The 22,793-nt window shown below is 42.9% G+C and overlaps 2 protein-coding genes across 6 annotated transcripts in view; one reads left to right on the forward strand and one right to left on the reverse strand.

The window, feature by feature from the left end:
- LOC129172659 (ankyrin repeat and SOCS box protein 2-like) overlaps positions 1 to 22,793 on the reverse strand; it is a 27,407-nt gene continuing 4,614 nt past the window's right edge. Inside the window, exons 2-10 of the mRNA XM_054762623.1 lie at positions 13,896 to 14,168; positions 13,317 to 13,427; positions 13,063 to 13,232; positions 5,944 to 6,099; positions 5,606 to 5,851; positions 5,327 to 5,498; positions 4,642 to 5,224; positions 208 to 361; positions 1 to 137 (exon numbers count right to left, since the gene is read on the reverse strand). Of these exons, the coding sequence (XP_054618598.1) occupies positions 1 to 137; positions 208 to 361; positions 4,642 to 5,224; positions 5,327 to 5,498; positions 5,606 to 5,851; positions 5,944 to 6,099; positions 13,063 to 13,232; positions 13,317 to 13,427; positions 13,896 to 14,161 (1,995 nt within the window). The 5' untranslated portion in view covers positions 14,162 to 14,168. The remainder of the gene's footprint in view (positions 138 to 207; positions 362 to 4,641; positions 5,225 to 5,326; positions 5,499 to 5,605; positions 5,852 to 5,943; positions 6,100 to 13,062; positions 13,233 to 13,316; positions 13,428 to 13,895; positions 14,169 to 22,793) is intronic.
- Positions 16,282 to 22,793, forward strand: part of ppp4r4 (protein phosphatase 4, regulatory subunit 4) — an 18,815-nt gene continuing 12,303 nt past the window's right edge. For 2 of the 5 annotated variants that reach the window (XM_054761663.1, XM_054761667.1), the window contains exon 1: positions 17,855 to 18,577. In XM_054761663.1, coding sequence (XP_054617638.1) covers positions 18,374 to 18,577 — 204 coding nt within the window. In that variant the 5' untranslated portion in view covers positions 17,855 to 18,373. The other 3 variants (XM_054761664.1, XM_054761665.1, XM_054761666.1) reach the window with 3 other exon arrangements.

The raw sequence follows: 22,793 nt of genomic DNA on the forward strand, positions 1-22,793 counted from the left end.
TCAGACGTCCACATAACCTTCCTGGTGTCGCAGGAAACGGATCAGGCCTCCAGGAAGCGGTAACCTCTTTAGCCGTCGCCGTCCAACCAGCTGTACGATCTGCATACGACACAGCTGCATCAGCGGCCGCGGCACGGCTGCAAAGTAGCAGAAAAAGGCCTCTTTTAGTATACTCGAGTTACATTTAGTTATTTACAGTACACCCACCTGCTTTCTCCTTAATGATGTTCCAGTCTTCAAAACTGTCCAAGTGTTCCATTAGTCGAGAGCAGAGGGTCACGTGACCAACGTAGTCTAGCAGCACATCAATGATTGGCCCCGCCCACCGACTGATGCTGGGGGCGGATATCATTTCGCAGAACTGTCAGTCAAGCAAAAATATATCAGTTACACTTTGACCTATTCTCAGTATACCCTAGTCCCTCATTTATCACTGTGAATTGGGTCCAGACCGTGATCGTGAATTTCAGTGAAGTAGGATTCCTTTTTTATAAGTGGAATATTTTTGTAGATAGAGCATAGAAAACATGTTTAAGACCTTCTAAATACGGGTTTTAACCTTATTAGAGGCCTCTAGACATGAAATAACACCCCATGGTCATCTTTACCCTCCTATCACCCAATTGCTGGGTTTCAGCCACGTGATCTACAGGCAGTTTGCGTCACTTTCGGTGAGCAGACGGGTGCAAGCATAAGCCACGACCACATAGACATTCAGTATGTGTGTGCAATATTTTGGAGATTAAAGCGAATAACCGTGCATGTCCTTGAAATGATTTGCTCCAGTTGTGTGAGTGTACATGGTGTGATGCATGAAGACATAAAATAGTTGAAAACAACAACATTGAAAAGCAGTGAAAGCTTGTCTTCAGCATCAGACTCAATGAAAATAATGCTTCTAATATGTCTATTTGCGTTCTTACACGAAATCAGCCTGCATGAATACATTCTTGTTTGTGTCCTTCATCGTTTCACTGCAGTGTTTGCACTGTTCTGCTCTGGAGTTCAGGAGAACACCTCAGCTGTCCTCGGCTGTCCGCCTTTGAGTCATCATAGGGAGGCAGGGACAGTGAGGCAGGCCAAGGTGCGTGGAGCCCCCGGCAGATGCAGGCATGTGTCAACAACGCAAGCGCTTCACAAATTCCAATACATTTGTGCATGTTGCAGGTTTTTCTCCCTTTTATGTGTTACTTTTCATTTTTGTTTTTTTGCAAAAGAGCAGCCTTTTTAATCTTGCCGATATATTTATGGTGTCGAATAATTGGATACATACAGTTGGAGCATTTACGTGCATGTTTGACGACTTTTTCTGTTATGAGGCAATTATTTCTGTATTTCACATTTTTGAGTTCCGACAATATTTAAACTTTTATTTTTGGTATAAATTGTGCTTGTTTTCGGTCACTGTAAACTGTAGTGTGCCCATACTTGGCTCCACTCAACGAGAGCGACAGGGTTAGTAAAAGAAAGAAAAAGGTGGCATCTCTGCCTTTTTGGTTGTTTCCTGAATTTTTTCCCACTATGTTGGACTATCTTAGCAATAGCATTGTCCGAATTTCAAATCTGAACGGTTTCCATATGTGAGAACGACATATGTTAGTGGCATTTTTGTGCCCCATCTCTTTGAGGGGGCTGCATGGTGGCCTAGTGGTTAGCATGTTGGCCACACAGGAGTTTGGGAAGATTTGAGTTCAAATCCCCGTTGAGCATCTCTTGCGTGCATGGGTGGGTTTTCTGGAGTACTCTGGTTTCCTCCCACATTCCAAAAACATGCATTTTAGGTTACCGTAATTGGCGACAGGTATGAATGTGAGAGTGAATGATTGTTTGTCTATAAATGACTGGCGACCTGTCCAGGGTGTATCGAAGTCAGCTGAGATAGGCTCCAGCATACCTGCGACCCTAGTGAGGATGGATCTCTTTGAGGCGTGGCCGACAACAACCGAATGTGACGTCACGTGAAACCCAGCAATGTAGTAGAAATAATAACAGAAAATAAAACATTTAACAGTGACTGTGTTCCGGTAGCACAGACGGAACTAAACATGTTGATATGGCGGCCTGAAACACCGTCAAAAGTTGGCGGAAAACTCCTCCTACGGAGCTTGAATGGAAGCTGGCTGGGTTAGCTTATTTAGCAGAGCATGCTAGTGTGCGACTCAGGCTGTATGAGTGTGTTTACACCGTGTTGCCCTTTACCGCTTGTTAATGTAAGCGAGTGTTTTACGATGCCCACAGATGTGCAAATTTCCGGTGGAATAAGGAGAGCGGCACGTTTATTCTTGCTCCCAGCTGGCCTTAACCGTCAACAGACACTGGGCCTCATTCACGAATATCTTCTTAAAAGTCTTCTTAAGAAGTGTACTTAAGAAGGCGCGGGTTGGAAACTGCGCCGCATTCACGACACGTTCTTAAGTAGGGATAATCGTTCGCACCGGTGTTCTTAGGTTGATGAATGCCAACTGCGATGCCCGCGCATGTGAGCCCTAATTTGCATAGGTCACCGCCTATTATTTCCCATACAAGGTAAAAAATGTGCCGTGCGCAACGGGCAGCTGGAGGTGGAGATGGCAACGCGCAAGGGCAAGACTGAGGAGCAGCTGGACAACAAACGAAAGAAAAACTTCAATTCTACTGAAATAGAGGTGCTTTTACAAGGAGTGACCGAACACAAGACCACCTTATTTTCACGTGTATCCACCGGTCATCAGGCCATCCATAAAGAGTCGGCATTGAGCACCATTGCAGGAAACATAAATGCCGTTTCCACGGAGAAACGCACCACCGCAGAGGTTAAAAAGAAGTGTTTTGACTTAAAATAGACAAAAAAAAAAGACTGGACTGCACCGGAGGGATCTGGAGGAAACGGGAGGTGGGCCATCAATCAGAAACCAAACCATTTCGGAAACTCTAGAAAATATTTACACAATCATGATGGAAAAATAAAGTAAAAATACATAGTTTGTGTGTGACAATTTATTTTTTCTGTGGTTACATTTGATAAGACGCTGCCTAATTAATACAGCAGCCCCGTGCTCTGGCTCAAGACGTGGCTGGGGGCGCATGTCGTTATCTGGGGGTGCTACGTGCGCAATAGACACACCACGTTTCATTGAGATGTTATTCTGATGATCATGCACACCTGCAAGAACAGAGAGGGAAGCCTGAAGCCTGAAGCGGACATCAAATATTCGTGGCTTTCAGCAAATAAATCTCCATCGTCCCTTTACATTCTCTCTCTGCGCAGCGCACGTCCAGCCAGCTACTTTTTTTTGATGAATTGGGATTTGAATATATATTTATCGATGGAGTATATTTTAGTTGTTTTGATGATAAATAACTGTTGGGATATTTTATTTGCACTACATTTTTTGGGATCAGGTTGCAAAATCCATCATGTGGGCGATTGTGCATTGAAAGTGCAAGCTTTGCTTGTGCGTAAGAGTCCTCCTGAGTGTTCGTAGAATTTGTTCTTAGATCTAAGAACTGTGAGTTAAGAACACGTTTCATGAATGCCAAAAATCTTCGTAAGAAGGCTTTAAGAACAGATTTGTGCGTAAGAACGTTTCGTGAATGAGGCTCACTGTCAACACAGACAATACACTTCCTGCTGTCATAATAAGAGCGCCACACCCTGTCTAGGTGAACTCCAGAGTATTTCTGGGTTAATCCTCAGGTTTTTTTGGTCAATATTCAGACAATAACAAAATAAATATTGTGACTGATTGTGATTTTTATTTAAGCGCAATTTTTGCTAAAAGACACTGACAGTCTATTTTATTTTCATTGTGTTTTTTTTGTCTTTATGTTTGTTTAATTTATAATGTTTTTTGTTTAATTTATTTTATTTAAAAGCTCTTGACATTCCAATTACAATGTTATTGACAAATAACAGTTTAAAAAAGATTTAGAAAGTTTTCATTTACACCGTGTACTTGCATCATTATGCCATATTTTGAGACTATTTTTCAGTAACATAATGATAACGTTAATGAAAAAATGGTCTTAAAATAATGTTGATAATAATATCGTTTATCTGCAATAATATGTAGGACAATTATCGTCCAGCAAAATTTGTTACCATGATAGGCCTAGTCACACCCAACATTACAGTCACTAACATTGTCTTTGAACGCATCTTCTGAATGCCTTATATTTGTACTTTAGTGAATTTAGCCATTTTTTATGCTTGAAAATGCTTAATTTAGGCAAAAATATGTAACTGTAACGGATGGTAGCCTGTGAGGCTGTGCAGGTGTACGTTGGTAAACCTCACTCCCTCTGCCTTAAAAGCTGCGCTGAACACGCGGTCGACAGTCCGGGCTTTTGGTCGTGTGGTCAGCGCTCTCGCCTCCCATTACGAAGGTCTTCTGTTCAAGCCGGTGCGGTGCGAAACAGGGTGAGTTACATAACGCTTACTTAAATATGCAGATTTTTGACTAATAATAGCCTATATTGAACCACGAAACTGCATGATTTATTTATTTATTTTTGAAGAACCGTCAGAGTGAAACCGCAAAACTCAAAGCGCGAAGTCTCTGTTTTGAAGTCGCCTCACAACCACAACACCTATGTCGGGTTAGTTGTAGTTAGCAGGCATGATAGAAAATCAGGGATAATCTGTTTTCCCATTCTGAGCACCTGAACGCCTCTCCTGAGGCTGTTGTCTGGCAGCTCTCGCTCAGGGCTGTCCAGGTGACCTCTGTGGGACCTGGTGGTTTGGAGCGGTGGGTGTGGTCCGGCCCCATACACACAGTGGAAACAGGATAGGGCCTGGCCTCCGTTGTCTAGCAGGTATTTGAACATGGGAAGATATTTCATGGAGAACATGTAAATGGCTGGGAAGGTGGTGGGGTGGGTGGGGATGCAGGCGTTGACATCAGCTCCATGTTCTACCAGCAGCGTGACTGTCTCAATGCAGCCTTGCCTCGCCGCCACCATGAGCGGCCTGAACACATCCAGGTTTGGATCAGCACCAGACCCCAGCAGTAAGCGAACGTTGTCAATATTGTTGTTGATGACGGCGAAGTAGAGCGGCGTGCTCCGTCGGTCCTCATACAGATTGGAACGCTGTTCACACAGCTGGGCATTGACATCAAAACCGGCCTGTATCAAAGTCTCTAAGACGTCGTCACGATTGTACTCGGCGGCGACGTGAAGCGGACTGATACCGCAGCGGCGGACTCTCGCCTTGCTGGTGGCTGGGATCAACATGGACACGATGCTGGAAAAGAAAACAGGACGTTGCTTTTTCACAATGTTCGCTTGTTCGGAGGTCCTGTTCTGTATTCAAACTGATGATGATGAAAAGTGTAAAAACGCCTACCTGTCACTTCCCTTCTGTGTGGCGACGTGAAGCGGCAGCAGTCCCGTTTTTCCTGCTTTGTTCGCATCTGCTTTCTGGGAAAGGAGGAACTTCACAATTTCCACATGTACGTTTTTAGAAGCCTCGTAAAGAGCCGTCGCTCCATCGGCAGCTTGACTGTTAATGTCTGCACCTGAAATGCAGCAGGGATCAGGGGTCAAAGGGGATCACTGCTGTTACAAACTGTTTCTTCACTTCCGCCCGATCCTTTTCGAGGTTCAAAGTGAGAATGTGACTCACCGTGCTTGACCAGGAGGCGCAGCGAGTCCACTTGTCCGCTCTGAGCAGCCGTGAACAAAGGTGTGATCCCGTAAATATTACTCAGATTGTGTTTGGCTCCTCCCCTCAGAAGCATCTCGCAGATCTCCACGTTGTTGCGGCAGGCGGCCTCCTGAATGGCCGTCCAGCCCTGAAAGCACTGAGTGTTGATCGCTGCGCCATGATTGAGCAGCAGCGCCACCAGTGCAGGGTTGTTCCTCTCGCAGGCTGCAGATCAAGACAGAATCACCAAAAACTACACAACTAGACACAATTGTCTTCTCACTTGTCGCCTTTGGGATGCTACACAGTGTGGGTACCTTTATACAGTGGAGTCTCGTGATCCTGGTTGGCCATATCGGGGTCAGCTCCATTCTCCAACAGAAATTGAGCACATTGATGATGCTCCCTGCCAACGGCCACCAGCAGCGCCGTCTCACCGCGCTCCGTGCGTTTGTTGACCATCCCCCGCTGGGCTGAGTACGCCAATGTAGTCACCGGTTGGTCATGAAAGTAAAAACAAAAAAAAGAGTCTCAATTCAGAAAACATGACTCATGTTTTTCCTTGCTATGCTAACACTCGCATGTTAGCTTAACGCAGAGGTGGGAGAAAGTCAGCGTTTTGCAAATCTCAAGTAAATCTCAAGTAGGGATGCTCCAATCAGGGTTTTATGCTGCCAATTCCGATACCAATCATCCAGGATTGAAATCGGCCAATACTGATGACACAGATTAATTATACATTTTTCTATTTATTTATGAAAAGCGCTATTGGCTATATGAACAATTAAATCACCTTAATCTAGACAAAAACCTATTTGACTTACTTTCTGAAGAGAACATATATCACTAGTGAAATTTACAGAGGATGAGACACCTTCTTTAAGGATACTTTGGATGTGAGAGTACATTGGTGGAGCTCTCTCACTTTCAGGTGAGTGAGAGAGCAGTCAGGGAACCAGGTGTCTTCCACTGCTGAGAAAGACTGGTCATCTCGTCCGATGAATTCTATTATTTTCGGGTTAGTTGCTTAGCCTTCTGACTGTCACGCGCATACGGACTGGTGTCCACATGGCTGCGTTAGCCGTTTGTTGCCGTTTGAGCCTCGAAAACTCACCATACTCTATAAAGTGTTTGTTCTTCAAATGCCGCATTAAATTAAAGCTTTTTAACGTGCTACCCCCGCAAGATAGCTTTTGTGGCACATATTGGTAGTTAAGTTCTACGCGACAGACATGATGTTTTTGTTTTGGCAAACCAGCGCACTGTGAAGGAAATTGGGAGGATCACGATAGTTAGGTCAAGACACTAGACTGCATGCATGGATCGCTGTTGGCTTCAATAGTACTAGCCACAGGTGATGTGCATACGCCATCATCAATTACGTGATTTTTCACTGAAATGGGCCGATACTGATTGGTGGTCGATCAATCGGAGCATCACTAGTCTCAAGTCTTTAATGCCAAGTCTTGAGTCAAATCCAAGTCAAATCTCAAGTCAAGACAAGTCCAAAGCCATAGGCTTGAAATTTCCGAGTCCTTACAAGTCACTGTTAAGTGTACCATATAAAATGCCATGACCTTGTCATTCGTAGTGACCGAAAGGACAAGATCACAGGTACAAGTGGCCCAAATGAGTTTTCCCCGTAGGATGGCTGGGCTCGCCCTTAGAGATAAGGTGAGAAGCACTGTAATTCGAGAGAAACTAAGAACCGCTGCTCCTCCGCATTGAGAGGAGCCAGACGAGGTCAGGATCTGGTCAGGATGCCTCCAGGACGCTTCCCTGGGGAAGTGTTCAGGGCACATCTGACCAGTAGGAGGCCTCGGGGAAGACCCAGGAAACATTGGCGAGACTATGTCTCTCAACTGGCATGGGAACACCTCAGGATCCACCAAGAGGACACTGAGGGAAATCTGGGCTTCCCTGCTTAGGCTGCTGCCCCGCGACCCTACCTCAGACAAGCGGAAGAAGATGGACGGACGGACAAACAGAACGCTAATAGATAGATATATACTGTAATAGATGCATTCAATGGGGCTGATTTTGTGGGAAAATTTGGTGTCTTGCTTGAAATGGTATAATAACGTCAGCTAAATACTTTGAATCGGGAAAAATTTTACTCAACACACTCAGTGAAAATCTCAAGTATTTTCAAATCATCTAAAGTCAGGTCCTGAGTCACTTATGTCAAAGTATAAGTCGAATTGCAAGCATGATATTGTCAAGCCAAGTCCAAAGTCATCCAAATTGTGACTCGGGAGTCTGACTGGAGTCCAAATTGTGTAACTTGAGTCCACACCTCTGGCTTGTTGTTCTGGAAAGGTCAACCTGGGACAATATGGCCTCCGGGGAAGCAAACACATGCAAACAAGAAGAAAAAAAAACAATGTTGATTTGAGGTCAGTAAATTGGACCTCAACCCACAAGAAGCAAGAAATCCTTCCTCACGTCTCTCACCGTGGACCCCTTTTAAACATGTCGATACTTCCTTACATGGTTCTTCGCATCTTCATGTGTGTTTGATTGAAAGATCAGGTTGTACCCCGCAACTCGCCCAAAGTTTTCAGCTCACCCATGACCCTGACAGGGTAAGTCGTAAAAAAAGATACAAGGATACAATATGTTGGTGTTTTATGGTATCTGCATGTTCAGGATGATGGCTGAGCTGAAGAACATATAGACAACCAACCATTCACACCTGTTTACAGTCTCCGATGAACCTAACATGCATGTTTTTCAACTCTAGGAGGAAAGCAGAGTGGAGGAAACCCACACAAGCATGTGGACAACATGCAAACTCCACAGAAGATCTGAGCCAAGATTCGAACCCAGAACCTTCTTTCTGTGAGGCAAGGATAACCACGTACACCACCGTGCACCACCGTGCTTCCTAAGTGTAGTGTACATAAGGATATGCAGCATATACTGCTTTGTAGTATATACACGCTATATATAGGGATGGGTACCTTTCACAATTGAACCGATACAGAACAAAACCCGGTACCTGGAAATCAGTCCCAGTACTCAATGGTACCAATTTTCAGTACTTTTGTGTGTGTTTATGTGGTAATAAATGCTAATTTACTCATTTAATTACGTTTTTTCAATGTAAGATATTTATCTCTCGATATAAAACTTTAATAAATATCGTAAAACAAGATACATCTATTTGCATTGTAACATCGCAGTTTCAGAAATGTCTTCAACATGAAAACTCTTACCCAAACTAAAACACAGCTGTACATACTCCTATTACATTCTTTTCCCTTCTGGAAAAAGTGTGTGATGGGGTTCTACGGAGAGCAATTAGTTTTAAAACAGATGAGGACAAGAGGATGGAGTAGAGTAAGTTATAGTACTTTACAAATTGAAGTACTGTAGTACAAATCCCAAACGAAACTGAAGCAAACTTCTTTGCTGTGAATTACACGACTAAGAACGCAAGGGGCTGATTGTGGTCATTAAATCGCTTTGCGTGTAGAAGAAGACGAAGCTACACACTACTACCTTGCAGAACCATCCATCTTCTATGCCGCTTATTTTCACTAGGGTCATGGGTATGCTGAAGCCTATCCCAGCTGACTTGGCGGGGTACACCCTGGAGTGGTCGCCATTCAATCGCAGGGCACACATTCATACCGATGGACAATTTAGAGTCTATAATTAACCTAACATGCATGTTTTTGGAATGTGGGAGGAAATTGGACTACCCGGAGAAGACCCACGCACGCACGGGGAGAACATGCTAACTCCACACAGAGAAGCCCAATGGAGATTAGAACCCAGATCTTCCCGATCTCCTGACTGTGTGGCCAACATGCTAACCACTAGGCCACCGTGCGCCCCCTTTACACAAACGTTGGATGATATAACTTTCTACAGCTCTTTCATGTTGTGGGTAATGTTTTAATGTGTGTTTAAATGACATCTGCTTTGGTTCTTGTGTTGTGTTTGTGGTGCTTCTGAGAGCCATAGAAAGAAATCGCAATTGTGGTAGATTGAGTTCACTATTTAAATGGTCTATCTGCTATGTAGTGAATTGCTGGATTACATGTCAATGACATCTAAAATTGTTGTAATGGACATTCCAGGCATACTTTACTACATAAAGTATTACTAAAGATGTTGGTTGGGAATTTCTTTCTCACATACTTTTAATACTAAACCTGTTAATGTTGTATATTTATCACTGACTAACATATTACAGACGTATGATTTTCAATCTATTTGAATTTATTTGTGAATACAAAAATTAAGTTTTGGTGGTTTGGTTTGTTTAAAATACGACTGTTTGGTCGTTTCTACACGTCCAGACGTCATGTCACGTATTCTTCTTCCAGAACACGGACATTTATTAAACAGGTAGGTTTTACTGTATCCATGTACTTCTGTAGCTTTAATTTGTTACCTTGTTGATATAAGAATTGACCCCCTCCCTCTGGCCTCTCTCTGTCTTTTTCTTGTAAATTTTATGTTGCTTGTACCGAAACATGGTACCTTTTGATTTTAGGTGAATCGGTGCTCGGTAGTACCAACGAAATTCGGCTGGTGGCTATAAAAGTAGCGAATTCAGTACCCATACCTAACTATATACAGGCCCTTTCCAAAAAATTAGAATGTCATGGAAAAGTTGTTTAATTTCCATAATTCCATTTAAAAAGTCAAACTTTCATAGATTATAGATTCAGGGCCCACAATTTAAATGATTTCAAGTATTTATTTGTTTATTTTTACATAATTTGGGCTTCCAGCTCATTAAACCCACGAAAACAGGAATTCAAAAAATTTGAATACTGTGAAGAAATCAGCCCAAATTTTGCAGGGCATGAATGTTTTAAACTGAGTGTCACACACTAATCATCTACTAAACTCAAATCACCTGCACAGGCTTCCCCAGTTGTCATTAAATTGCTTCAGTTTGGTTCAATTGTCTCAGTTGGGTTCAATATGGGGAAGACTGCAGACATGACAACTGGCCAGAAGACCATCATTGATACCCTCCATAGGATGGGTAAGCCACAAAAGTTCATAGCTAAGGAGGCTGGTTGTTCACAGAGTGCTGTGTCCAAGCATATCAATGGAAAGTCTAGAGGAAGGGCAAAATGTGGCAGGAGAAGATGCACCAGCAAAAGAGATGACCGTGGGCTTCAGCGGAATATCAAACAGGGGAGATTCAAGAATCTGGCAGAGATCCAGAAAGAGTGGAATGAGGCGGGAGTCACAGCTTCAAAAACCACCACATTCAGACGCATCCGGGAGATGGGCCACAACTGTCGGGTTCCTCGAGTCAAGCCACTTCTGAACCTGAGCCAACGTAGGAAGCGTCTCCACTGGGCCAAGGAGAAGAAGGACTGGACTGTCCAAGGTCCTCTTTTCCGATGAAAGTAAAGTGTGCCTTTCATTTGGGAATCAAGGTCCAAGGGTTTGGAGGAAGACTGGTGAGGAACAGAACCCAAGCTGCCTGAGGTCCAGTGTGAAATATCCACAGTCCGTCATGATTTGGGGTGCAATGTCCGGTGCAGGTGTTGGTAAACTCTGCTTTCTTAAATCCAAGGTCTCCGCAACAGTCTACCAGAATGTTTTAGAGGACTTCATGATTCCTTCTGCTGTGGATCTGTATGGAGATGCAGATTTCATCTTCCAGCAGGACCTGGCCTCTGCCCATACCGCCAGAAGCACCAAAACCTGGTTTGATGCCCATGCCATCACAGTGCTTGACTGGCCAGCCAACTCACCGGACCTAAACCCCATTGAGAATTATGGGGTATTCTCAAGAGGAAAATGAGGGGCACCAGACCCAACAACAAAGAAGAGCTGACAGCAAGCATCAAGGAAATCTGGGCTTCCATAACTCCCAGGCAATGCAACAGGCAGATTTGCTTCAATTCCACATCGCATCGAGGCAGTGATTAAGGCAAAGGGATTCCCAACCAAGTATTGAAGATTGACATATCGTTTTGAAAGTACCATATTTTGATTGATTTGATGTGATTCTAATTTCTTTCTCTTTTTTTCCTGCAAAAACTGAGAAGTAAATGGTGATTTCTTCACAGTATTCTAATTTTTTGAATTCCTGTTTTCGTGGGTTTTATGAGCTGCAAGCCCAAATTACGTAAAAATAAACACTTGAAATCGTTTAAATTGTGGGCCCTGAATCTATAATCTATGGAAGTTTAACTTTTTGAATGGAATTATGGAAATTAAACAACTTTTCCATGACATTCAAATTTTTTGGAAAGGGTCTGTATACTGTGTGTGTGTGTGTGTATATATATATATATATATATATATATATATATATATATATGTCTGTGTAGGCTCTCAGTCGTACAGGAGTTGTCCATCGAGGAAAAGGCTTCTTGAGACGTCATCTGTACTTCTGTGTAGAAGGTGTCGGACGTTTCGCTCCTCATCCGAAGAGCTTCGTCAGCAAACTAATAAGTGCTGGTAGCTTAGGCCTTTAAGGCCTAAGCTTCTACACAGAAGTACAGATGACGTCTCAAGAAGCCTTTTCCTCGATATATATATATATATATATATATATATATACACTAGGTCCCCAACTTACGAACACCCGACTAGCAAACATTCACGGATACGAACACAAGCCGACTGGTCTATATTTTATTTTATTTTGCCTTGTAGTCGCTCAATCAGTATTTATACTGCTACTGTACATGCTTGACCAGTAGAGGGCACTGTGACACTGCTAATGGGACCAACAGAGGCAGCGTTAGAGCTAATGGGACCAACAGAGGAAGAGTTAGACGCTGGGGAGATACAGTGTAAAGCTAAATGGAAAGCTAAATTATACAACCCAGACAGAGCGTGTGATTAAAGTTTATGAAGAGTTAATAGGCCTGCTTAATTCTACACCACCCACAGAACACTACCTCTTTTAGAAGAGTCTAACGACGACGACAACTTGTCCTTTTTTTCAATATCTCCTCCTCCAACTCCACCACAACGACGTATGCTCGACCACTCCTCTTCAAAGGTAAATAACATTTATTATTACGTATTATTATATCATTTTTATTATTGTTTTTTTCATTAATTATCCTCGTTTAATATTACTACTACATCCAAACTCATATTTACATACATACACATATACTGTATATGTATACACGTACATGTAGTACCTATATCATTGGTAATATTACCTTTTCCCCGACTTAAGAACAACTTGACATAAGAACGGCTGTCTGGAACCAATTGTGTTCGTAAGTTGGGGACCTAGTGTGTGTGTATATATATATATATATATATATGTGTGTGTGTGTGTGTATATGAGTGACAACATGTGTTTACCAATAAACCTGGTTGTTTGTGAAAGAGGCAAAAATAATCACCAACTGCATCTAAAAAGACACAAAATATACTTTTTAATGACTTTTTCCTCTATGTTGTACATGGAGAAATACTGTTCAATTTACCCGACAAGAGGATTTTCAGACACGCCTCCTGGCCGTACCATGCCGCCTGATGAATGGCCATCCAGCCTGGTTTGTTGGGCAGCATCAGGTTGCTTCCAGAGCATGTGATCAGAGCTTTCACTCGGTCCACATCACCGACCCGGATGGCTTGAAACAAAGGCTCTTCCTCTCTGCCCAAAAAAAAGTCATCAGCTGCAAGTGTGCTGTTTGACCTCATTTGACCTCAGGTGTCACGAGTGCAGCCGCAAATGTACTCCTGAAGTTCTGGAGCGATGTGGACCAAGGTACCGTCACACCTTCGATAAGCCAACATCTTCTTTCCAGAACCGGTCATGAAACAACTGACAGTCCCATCAAAGGTCTTCCTGCAACACACACACACCAGAATAACAGCCAATCAGAGCACTGAGATTTCTGAGTAAATAATTAGAAGAAGAGTAAGGCTGGACAAAAATATTGGGACATGTTCTTCGCTTTGCAGCTGGAGCGGCTTCCACACTTTCTACATGATGTTGGACTGTGTCCGTTCCACACGGATACTGGACCTGAGAGAAGGTCTCATGGCTCACTATGTGCTTTGTAGACTTGCTTTGTCCAAATGTCTTCCCCAAAGTGTCCTCACAAAGTTAGAAGCACACCATGTCCCAATACTTTTGAGCATGATGTATCAAGGCATGTCTAATCAATCAGTGCGTGAACTGATGAGCAGGCAACATGTTTCCATGTTAAATGTTGAAGCCTCCATTTTATGTGAACACATCCAACACATCCAACCCTATGTGTACTTCTGGGTTGGTCTCGTCACTAAAGGTCACTAGAGGTCACATACGTACACATCAGGAGGCTTTTCGCTGGGAGGGTTTGGCGAGCTGTAATGGGCGGCAGTTTTCTGCTCAGGTGAAATTCGGCAGCTGTCACGCGTCTTATTGACCTTTGGGTCAGGAAGCTGTGGGCTCTGGGGTGTGTCACGGGCGTAGTCAGCATGGGCGTCGGCCAGACTGCGCTCGATGGCAAGCTGCAGCAGCTCGTCGTCACTCAGGTTGCCGTACAGGGAGTAATCGTCCAGCGTGGCCGGGTGAGGGACGCCGTCTGCCGCCATGATGAGGCTGAAACAACAAGTTTCATTTCAAATGAGGGAAAACATTTTGTGTCTCACATGAAGACATTTTCTCTGCTAATCACCACATGGAGCTCTGCAGTGGCGGCACAGAGCCAAATGGATTGCTCGGAGATCATGCAAGTTACAAAGTCACTGTGGTGAGGAAGGAAGATGTCATGTCAGACTTCATCCAGTTAGTCGTTGTTGCTGTTTGTTTTGCCTCCACTAAAAAGTCACCTGTGCACTAAGTGATTTGCATTGCTTCAATGTGCACACAGCAAATCTTCGCAAACAAAAAAGATGAAAAGTTCTCACCAAGTTTTGTAACAATTCCTTTCAGGCGGTCCGCAGCCACACGTTTGGACGTCTGCGCGAGGGACTGCTCTTATTTTAGGATGCTGACCTGTAAGCTGCTGCCTCTCATCTTACAGCATGGGCTCTTGTACCATGTGACCTTTACAGCCAGCCAGTGCTCAGCCAGTCACATTAGTTCAGCTTGCAAAACAACAATACTTCATCATCAAATTGTTTTTGTCACATTTAACCACAAAAACATTTGGAAAAAATGAATTGTGGAATATGCAGCTTGGTCATTGGTGGAAGACAATTGTGACTTCCACCAGTGCTATTTTTAGATGTGCTGAGATAAAGACACACGTTGTACTAGAAAGTTCCACTGCAGATTGCATTACGCAAGGAAAGTCACATTAAAAAAGCAGTAAATGTCTTTGAGATAACAGCTCCGTTCTTATTCTGTTTTACTTACAACAGAACCAAGTTGAACTGTTTAGACCAGGGGTGTCCAAACTTTTTCCACCAAGAGCCAAATAGTGAAAAACGAAAGGATGCAAGGGCCACTTTGATATTTTGTAAAGCAACATACACTAAGAAGTTGTACACTGTATATTTCAAGAAAAAACTGCAACTCAGCTTTGTGATATTTCAATGTAAAATTGTATGCATGTTTGAAATAGATGAAATCATGACCATAAGCACAACCATAACCATACTGTAGGTATTATTGGTATGAACTTCAATGTTTACTGTTTTTTTTCCCATTTTTGCTGTTGGTTTTTAAAAGCGTTCCAAATATTTTAACTTTCTTCTTAAATAATCTTCATAAAAATCTTGTTGTAATATTATGACTTTCTTCCCATAATATTATAACTTTTTTGCCCAACCTAACTTTATTCATTGTTTTGTTCCTCATATTACAATGTTTTAAAAACTGTCTTTTTTCTTTCACATTTCAATTCAATGCTACTAAAGTGCCGTTATTTTTCCTCATAATATCACAAATTTATTCTGATAAAATTGTGCCTTTTTTTCTCTTTGGAATACGACTGTTCATCTTAATATTTTGACTTTATTTTCGTAACATTATACATTTTTCCGCAACCTAATTTTCCAAAAATTACAAGTTTATTCGTTATGGTGTTTGCTTCTCATGATATTACAACTTTTTAAAAAAACAAAACATCTTTTTTCTTCTATATATCAACTTCATGGTACAAAAATGACATTACTTATCTTCATATCACGACAACTTTTTTCTCTTAATATTTTGACTTTATTCTTGTAAAATTACTGAAGATTTGTCCAATTTTGCAGTTCCTTTTTTTAGTTTTCTTGTTAAATTAGATTTTTAGAATGTGCCGGGGGCCACACTTTGGACACCCACGATTTTGACTGTGACACTGACAACCTTGTGTCATGTCATTTTTTATTTTTACAGCTGCCACAGCTCAACATCAAAACAAAACAGCAAGCAAAAATGTAACAATTTGTCATTTGAAACAAGTTTTATAGAAAAAGAAAAAACGTCTTGAGTGAACACTTATTATTATTATTATTACTATTATTATTATTATTATTACTACTACTGTGTGACATCCTGTTACAAACGTGCCGGGTGGATCCAAAGATTTGCAAGACTTGAGCCCACTCCAAACCGCGCCCCTCTCTCCCCCCCAGGCTGTCATCTTCATCATCAGCTTCACCACAAAGTCTTAAAGTGGATCTGGATGGAAGCGTAAAAAGATTGTGACGTCACGTCGACCACGGATCTCCGTGGAAACGGTGACTATCCCTCCCTCCCCCCGCCCCCGGTTGCTCCAGGGATGGTCGACACTGAGAACCGCTCAGACCAGTTCACACACGAAGTAGCTAGTCTCCAGTCGGAACCATGACGGCTTGCCAGTCCGGACTCATAAGCAGACCGCTGGAGGACGTGCACGTGCATGAGCTCGCGCTCATCGAGAGACCAAACCGCAGAAGTGTGAAGGTATTTTCTTCTTTCTTCTTTAAGCACATTTGTAGCGTTACACAGGTGGAACACGCTAAGTTAGCGTCAACACGATGTGACGGATGATGAGGATGGTGGTCACGTGACGTGTGGGCTCAAGAGCGGCCCCCGCACCGGAAGTTGAGGGAGACCCGCAGAGTGACGCACTATGGCTCAGCGTTAGTGTTGATGTCATCATTCTTTTCATTCTTCTTCTTCTTAATGGTTATTGTGATATGAATATTATAGCACGGCAGAACAGTCGATTATCATGTGATGAGCAATCTGTCAGGTGGTTCTGGGTTGAAATCTGTGTTTGAACGTCTCTGGAGTTTGCATGTACCCTAAACTCACACAAACATGCACGGTAGCTTCACTGGACACTACATCAGTGCGGATGATGTGAATGCGCTCAAATCGGCTGGGATAGGCTCCAGCTCACCCATCAATCCCTGGAGTCCCTTGAGTAAAGCACACACACAGAGCCAAGATTCAAACCAAGAACCAGATGGATGTGAGGCAGACTTGCTAACCACATGATCACAATCTTGATTTTTTTTTGTCTCATTTGTGTCTCCATCTGATTCTGTCCAAATGAACTTTTTCCCACCAAATGAAGCTCAGGTGGACTTTTATGGTTTCAGGTCAGTGTCAGTTTTGACAAGTTATTAATTTAGTTTCAGTCATATTTTTTTGCCTAAAATATATTTTAGCTTTAGTCATACTGAAGTCACCCAAATTGATTTAGATTTAGTCGACTCAATTTCACAACATTTCCGCTTCAAATGAGTTGTGTTTTTAGGGGTAATAATCGCTCCACATGGTTTAGTGTCGTGTTGTCCATAGCATCGAACCTGAAATGTGTGCATATGTCTCTTTCTCCCAGGGGTAGACAAATTGCAGCGTGTAACTTGTTACAATATTGCAGATATACAATATCATTTTTGCAGTGGAAACTCTAACAGCCCTGCTTCACTAAGACAGTAGTCCTGATTGGATCTTCCCCGTAACGGTGTGTAATTTTTCTCAATTATTTCTCGTCTCGTTCGCCAGGGAAAAATTGTTGTTGATGTGATAGTTTGATTGTTTGTTTGTATTGAGAAGTGCTGGTTTAAAAATGTAATAATTAATTAATTAAATAATAGGTCAGCCTTGTTGTAATATTAATCTATGAAAGTTGCATAAACAGTGTAAAAGGTTTATAACAATTTAAAATGTGTAAAATGTGTTAGCATGGTTAAAAATGTACTTGTAATCAGTTCATCTGGGATCGATTGGTTACGTCTGTAAGGGCCGAAAGGGGGAGCTCCTGGCGGCGGTGCCCCATTCTGGATGAGGCTGCCAGAGGGAGACATCGTCTCCGGTCATCCTCGTTCATATCTTTCCCCTTATCAGGTATGTCATGGTCAGTTAGATTTATTAGATACAGTGCTGCAATATGTGAACATCTTGAGCATGTTTGGGGCATTTAAGAAACTTTTAAAACGAAGTTTAGAACCACCTTTTGGGTGCTACATAGCAGTGTAAGCTAGCAGGCTACCGTCTGTAGGAGCAGTAATGGCGCTCGGGAGGAGTTTAGCACGAACTTGTGTAGTTGTCTTTTTGTTTGTTCATGTAGACATGTATATGCTCTTTAAGACCTGATAATATGTCTGATAATATGTTAACAATAACATGTAAGTATTTTGTATGGAAATTGTGTACTTCAAAAGAAAGTTTTGTCATTTAAGTACAATAATGTAAAAAGAGACACTATTTGTTGTTTTATTAATTTGTTTGTTGTTAGTTTGTTGCTGTATAAGTTCACCTGTGAAATAATTAAAACATTCTGGATGAGGCTGCCAGAGGGAGACATCGTGTCCGGTCATCCTCATTCATATCTTTCCCCTTTTCAGGGTTGTTACATTTTGGAGGCACCGCTGGGATGAATGAAACGAGGGCCAGCTGTCCCAGATAGACGTCCGCGTTGTTCATTCAACCCCCCCAATACATCTTCAGCCAGGTGGACAATAACGTGTGGTGGTTCGTCGTCACAGAAGAAAACTTGCACGCTATCTGAGGTCAACCAACTGTGCCAGGAGAGCTGCATTGTCGATTCTACGAGGAGAGCATTCCACATCACATGTCCACAGGTCAGGAACTACGATGGAGTCTTCACAGCTGGAGGACTTGAAGTTAGAAGTTGGTGGTGTGCTGTACACATTGGACAGAGACGCCTTGGTTGAAATCTGTGATTTCCTAAATATTGCTGGTGCATTGTCTGAGAGGGTGTCAGGTAAAAGCCGACCTTTTTTTATTTCGCACATTACCAGACATTTAGAGAGAGAGGCGTTAAGTGAACTTGAAGACCAGGGAATGTCTGAGGTACTCAGTTTAAAAGACAAAATTGTTGAGTTGCAACATTTTGCTGAAAACAGTGCACTGGAACATGCTAACTCAGGTGCAATACAGGCCGAGAGTGTGAATGAGCAGGAAATTCATTCAGAAGAAGAACAGCTAAAAAAAGAGATTGAAAGATTACAACAAGTATTAACATTAATGCAACAGAAAAACAAAACAATGGGTCCAAAAATATAGTGGGTCAGAATGTCAACGTTGTCGAACTAGATAATCCCTATTCACAACCAAACTCTGCACCCTGTCTGTCAGTGCAGTGGAGTAGAGAATTTAAAATATCAGGCCAGATAGGTGAGCCGGGACAAAAAGACAAGTTGACTTTTTCAAGCCTAGAACAACAGATCGAGCAAGGTATCAGTAAGGGCTTCCCTGAGATAGAGATAGTGGATGCCGTGATTAGGGCAATATCACCAGGCCTACAACTGCGCAGTTATCTCGAAGGCAAAATTAACCTCACTCTTCCTACCTTACGGAGGACTTTGAGGTCCCACTACCAAGAGAAGGGCGCAACTGAACTGTATAAACAGCTCACTTCAGAGGTTCAGAGTGCAAAGGAAACCCCACAGGCATTCTTGATTCATGCCTTAGATTTGAGACAAAAAATTCTGTTTGCCTCGCAGGAAGCTGAATCCGGTCTAAAATATGATCCAGTACTTGTTCAGAACATGTTCCTCCATACTGTCTTGACAGGCTTGCAAAATGACAATATTCGGAGTGATTTGCAACCGTACTTGCAACAAACGACAACAAGTGATGAGCTGCTTCTTGAGAAACGAAACATTGCCTGTGCAAACGAAGCAGAGAGACAAAACAAAAAGAAATTACTTACCCACCAACGACCAGCTATGGTACACGCAGTTCAGCCTAATGAAGTGCCCACATACAAAAAAGAAAGAAATCAAACCCCAGACAGTGTTACCGCAATACAGCCTGACGTACTGAGTGAATTTAAATATGCTCTGACATGGCAGTATTGAAAAACCTTGGTACTGAAGTCTATTCGACAGCCTAGCTCAGCACACGTCCAGTATATGTCCTCTCCAGGATCTCAAGAGGGCACCCCCCCCCCCCATTGCAGTACTCAATGCCAAGCTCCTGGCCTCCCCCAAGGCTAAGACAAAGAGATTATGCATTCCAGTATCAGCAAAGATTTGCCCGACAACGCCATCCCCCTGCCACAAGTCATGTACGTTTCAGAAAATGCCGTGGCTGTTACCAAAATGGAAGTGAGTACTGCACCCATTGTTACAGATGTGGCAGTGATGAACACTACCTCGCAGGCTGCAAGCTGAGATTTACCAGACAAGATGCAGACGATTCTTTAAATGGAAAAGGGTTACCCTCGCGGGACCGAGAGTAACCCGTGAAGAAGAAGTGTCCCAACAGCATTGCTCCCATTGTGGTGTCTCTAGTACAAGTGAAACACTGCGACAGTGTGCATCATGCAAAAGAAACATTTACTGCTCTAAAGTCTGTCAAGCTGCACAATGGCCAAAACATAAAAAACAATGCAAGCAGCATCCACCCCATCAAGTAAAACAACACCCTTATCCAAGCTCAAAGTCTGTCCTCTTTCCCGGTGTGGTCAGACAGTCCCGACTTGTTGCCCTGGTAGGGAAGCGATGCATGGTTCAGTGCTACATACAAGGTCGCAAAACAGAAGCATTATGGGACAGTGGCTCCCAAGTATGTATTATTGATGAGAAGTGGAAAAATGAGCATTTGCCAAATGAGAAGCTAGGGGATGTCTCTGAGTTGCTTGATGCACCAGATGATTTAAGAATCACAGCTGCCAATGGAGAAGACATGCCTTATAGAGGTTACATTGAAGTCACTTTCAGATTGGCTGCAGATGGTGCTGACCCTAAAGACCTTATTGTGCCCATGCTCGTGATGAAGGGCAACAGCCTTTTACCATCTTAGGCTTTAATGTCATTGAGCATGTTTTGAACATTCGCACTAAAGAACAGCTGTACGGTGCAGGAACAGAAAAACTACATGAGGCAATAAGCACAGCTTTCCCCAGCCTTGAGGAGAAGTATGTCCCAGCTTTCATCAATCTTGTAGCAACTGTGCAGCCAACTGATTATGTTGTGAAAACTACTAAAGGGCGTGTCACTATACCAAAACACACCTCTGTCCAGATTAACTGTAAGGTGCAGACGGAGCCATTAAAAACGGACACGACACTCCTATTTGAGCCTGACGTAAATCCCCAATAGCCTGAGGGTCTTGAGTTCTGTGAGACGGTGGTGAAGCTCAAAAGTGGTGTCCTTCCTTACATCAGTCTTGATGTGCAAAACCCCACTGATCATGATGTTGAACTGTCAGGAAAAACTGTTGCGGGCACCCTTCAGCAGGTCCAGGCCGTGTATCCAGCTACTGTTTTAGGTAAACCTACCTGCACTCCGATGTCAGTGAGCCATGTTAATGCACAGAGTGACCATGTTGATGGTATTCCATGGGATCCTCCAATCGATTTGAGCCATCTGAGTGGACCTGAAAGGCAAGTGGTGCAGGACATGCTGCGTGATGAATGTTCCTCCTTTTCTAAATCAGATGACGACATCGTCTGTATTGAGAAACTGAAATTGAGCATCTCACTCAAAGACATGGACCCTGTGGCACGCACTTACCTCTCTGTTCCAAAACCATTATATAAAGAAATGAAAGATTATTTGCACAACCTAAGTACACAGGGGTGGGTCAAGAAATCAAACTCACCTTATGCCTCACCGGTGGTCTGTGTGAGGAAGAAAGATGGTAGTCTTCGACTTTGCATAGATTATCGCGAATTAAATAAGAAGACACATCCTGACAGACAACCTATCCCTCGAGTCCAAGATATTCTCGACAGTCTTGGTGGCAATACATGGTTTTTGTTATTAGATCAAGGGAAGGCCTACCATCAGGGCTTTATGGATGAGAAAAGCCAGCCTCTGACAGCATTTGTGACCCCGTGGGGCCTCTACGAGTGGATAAGGATACCATTTGGGTTGATGAACGCCCCAGCCGCCTTCCAACGGTGCATGGAGGAGTGTTTGGAAGACGTGCGAGACAACATCTGCGTACCTTATTTAGATGATACCCTTGTTTACAGTCAGTCGTTTGAGGATCATGTGAATCTTGTCAGAAAAGTACTTCACTTGCTGAGAAAACACGGGATAAAACTAAAGCCTAGCAAATGTGAATTATTCAAACGGGAGATTCGCTATTTGGGAAGAATTGTTTCAGCTGAAGGTAGCAAAATTGACCCGGCTGATACCATTGCTGTCAGAGCTTTGAAAGACAAGAAGTAATGTAGGAGAGTTGCGCACTGTTATGGGCTTACTGAGCTACTACAGGCAGTACATTCAGAATGTTTCCCATATTGCAGGACCACTTTATGACTTATTGAAAGATACAACTGATGATGACAATGCGACACGAAAGACACACAAGATAAGACCAGCTAAAGGAAAAAGAAGAGGAGTACCATCACATAAACCAACTGTGTGGACAGACACTCATCAACACATTCCAGAGCGTTTAATAGATTGTCTTGTTGAACCACCCATTCTTGGGTTCCCAGACTTTTCGAAACCATTTATTCTCCACACAGATGCCTCAAATCAAGGTCTCGGAGCCGCCCTTTATCAACGACAAGATGGCATCCTGCGTGTGATAGCTTACGGCTCTCGAACATTGACTGTTGCTGAACAAAATTACCATCTCCATTCGGGAAAATTAGAGTTCCTTGCTTTAAAGTGGGCCGTTACAGAAAAATGTAGAGATTTGTATTACACACCCACTTCACTGTTTTTAGTGACAACAATCCACTTACTTATGTCATGTCAAGTGCTAAGTTGAATGCAACAGGATACCGATGGGTGGCAGAGCTTGCAGACTTTCACTTTAATATCCGATATCGTCCAGGTAAAGAAAACATTGATGCAGACAGCTTGTCACGCA

The sequence above is a fragment of the Dunckerocampus dactyliophorus genome, chromosome 19 (genome assembly GCF_027744805.1).
Source record: "Dunckerocampus dactyliophorus isolate RoL2022-P2 chromosome 19, RoL_Ddac_1.1, whole genome shotgun sequence".
NCBI lineage: Eukaryota > Metazoa > Chordata > Actinopteri > Syngnathiformes > Syngnathidae > Dunckerocampus > Dunckerocampus dactyliophorus.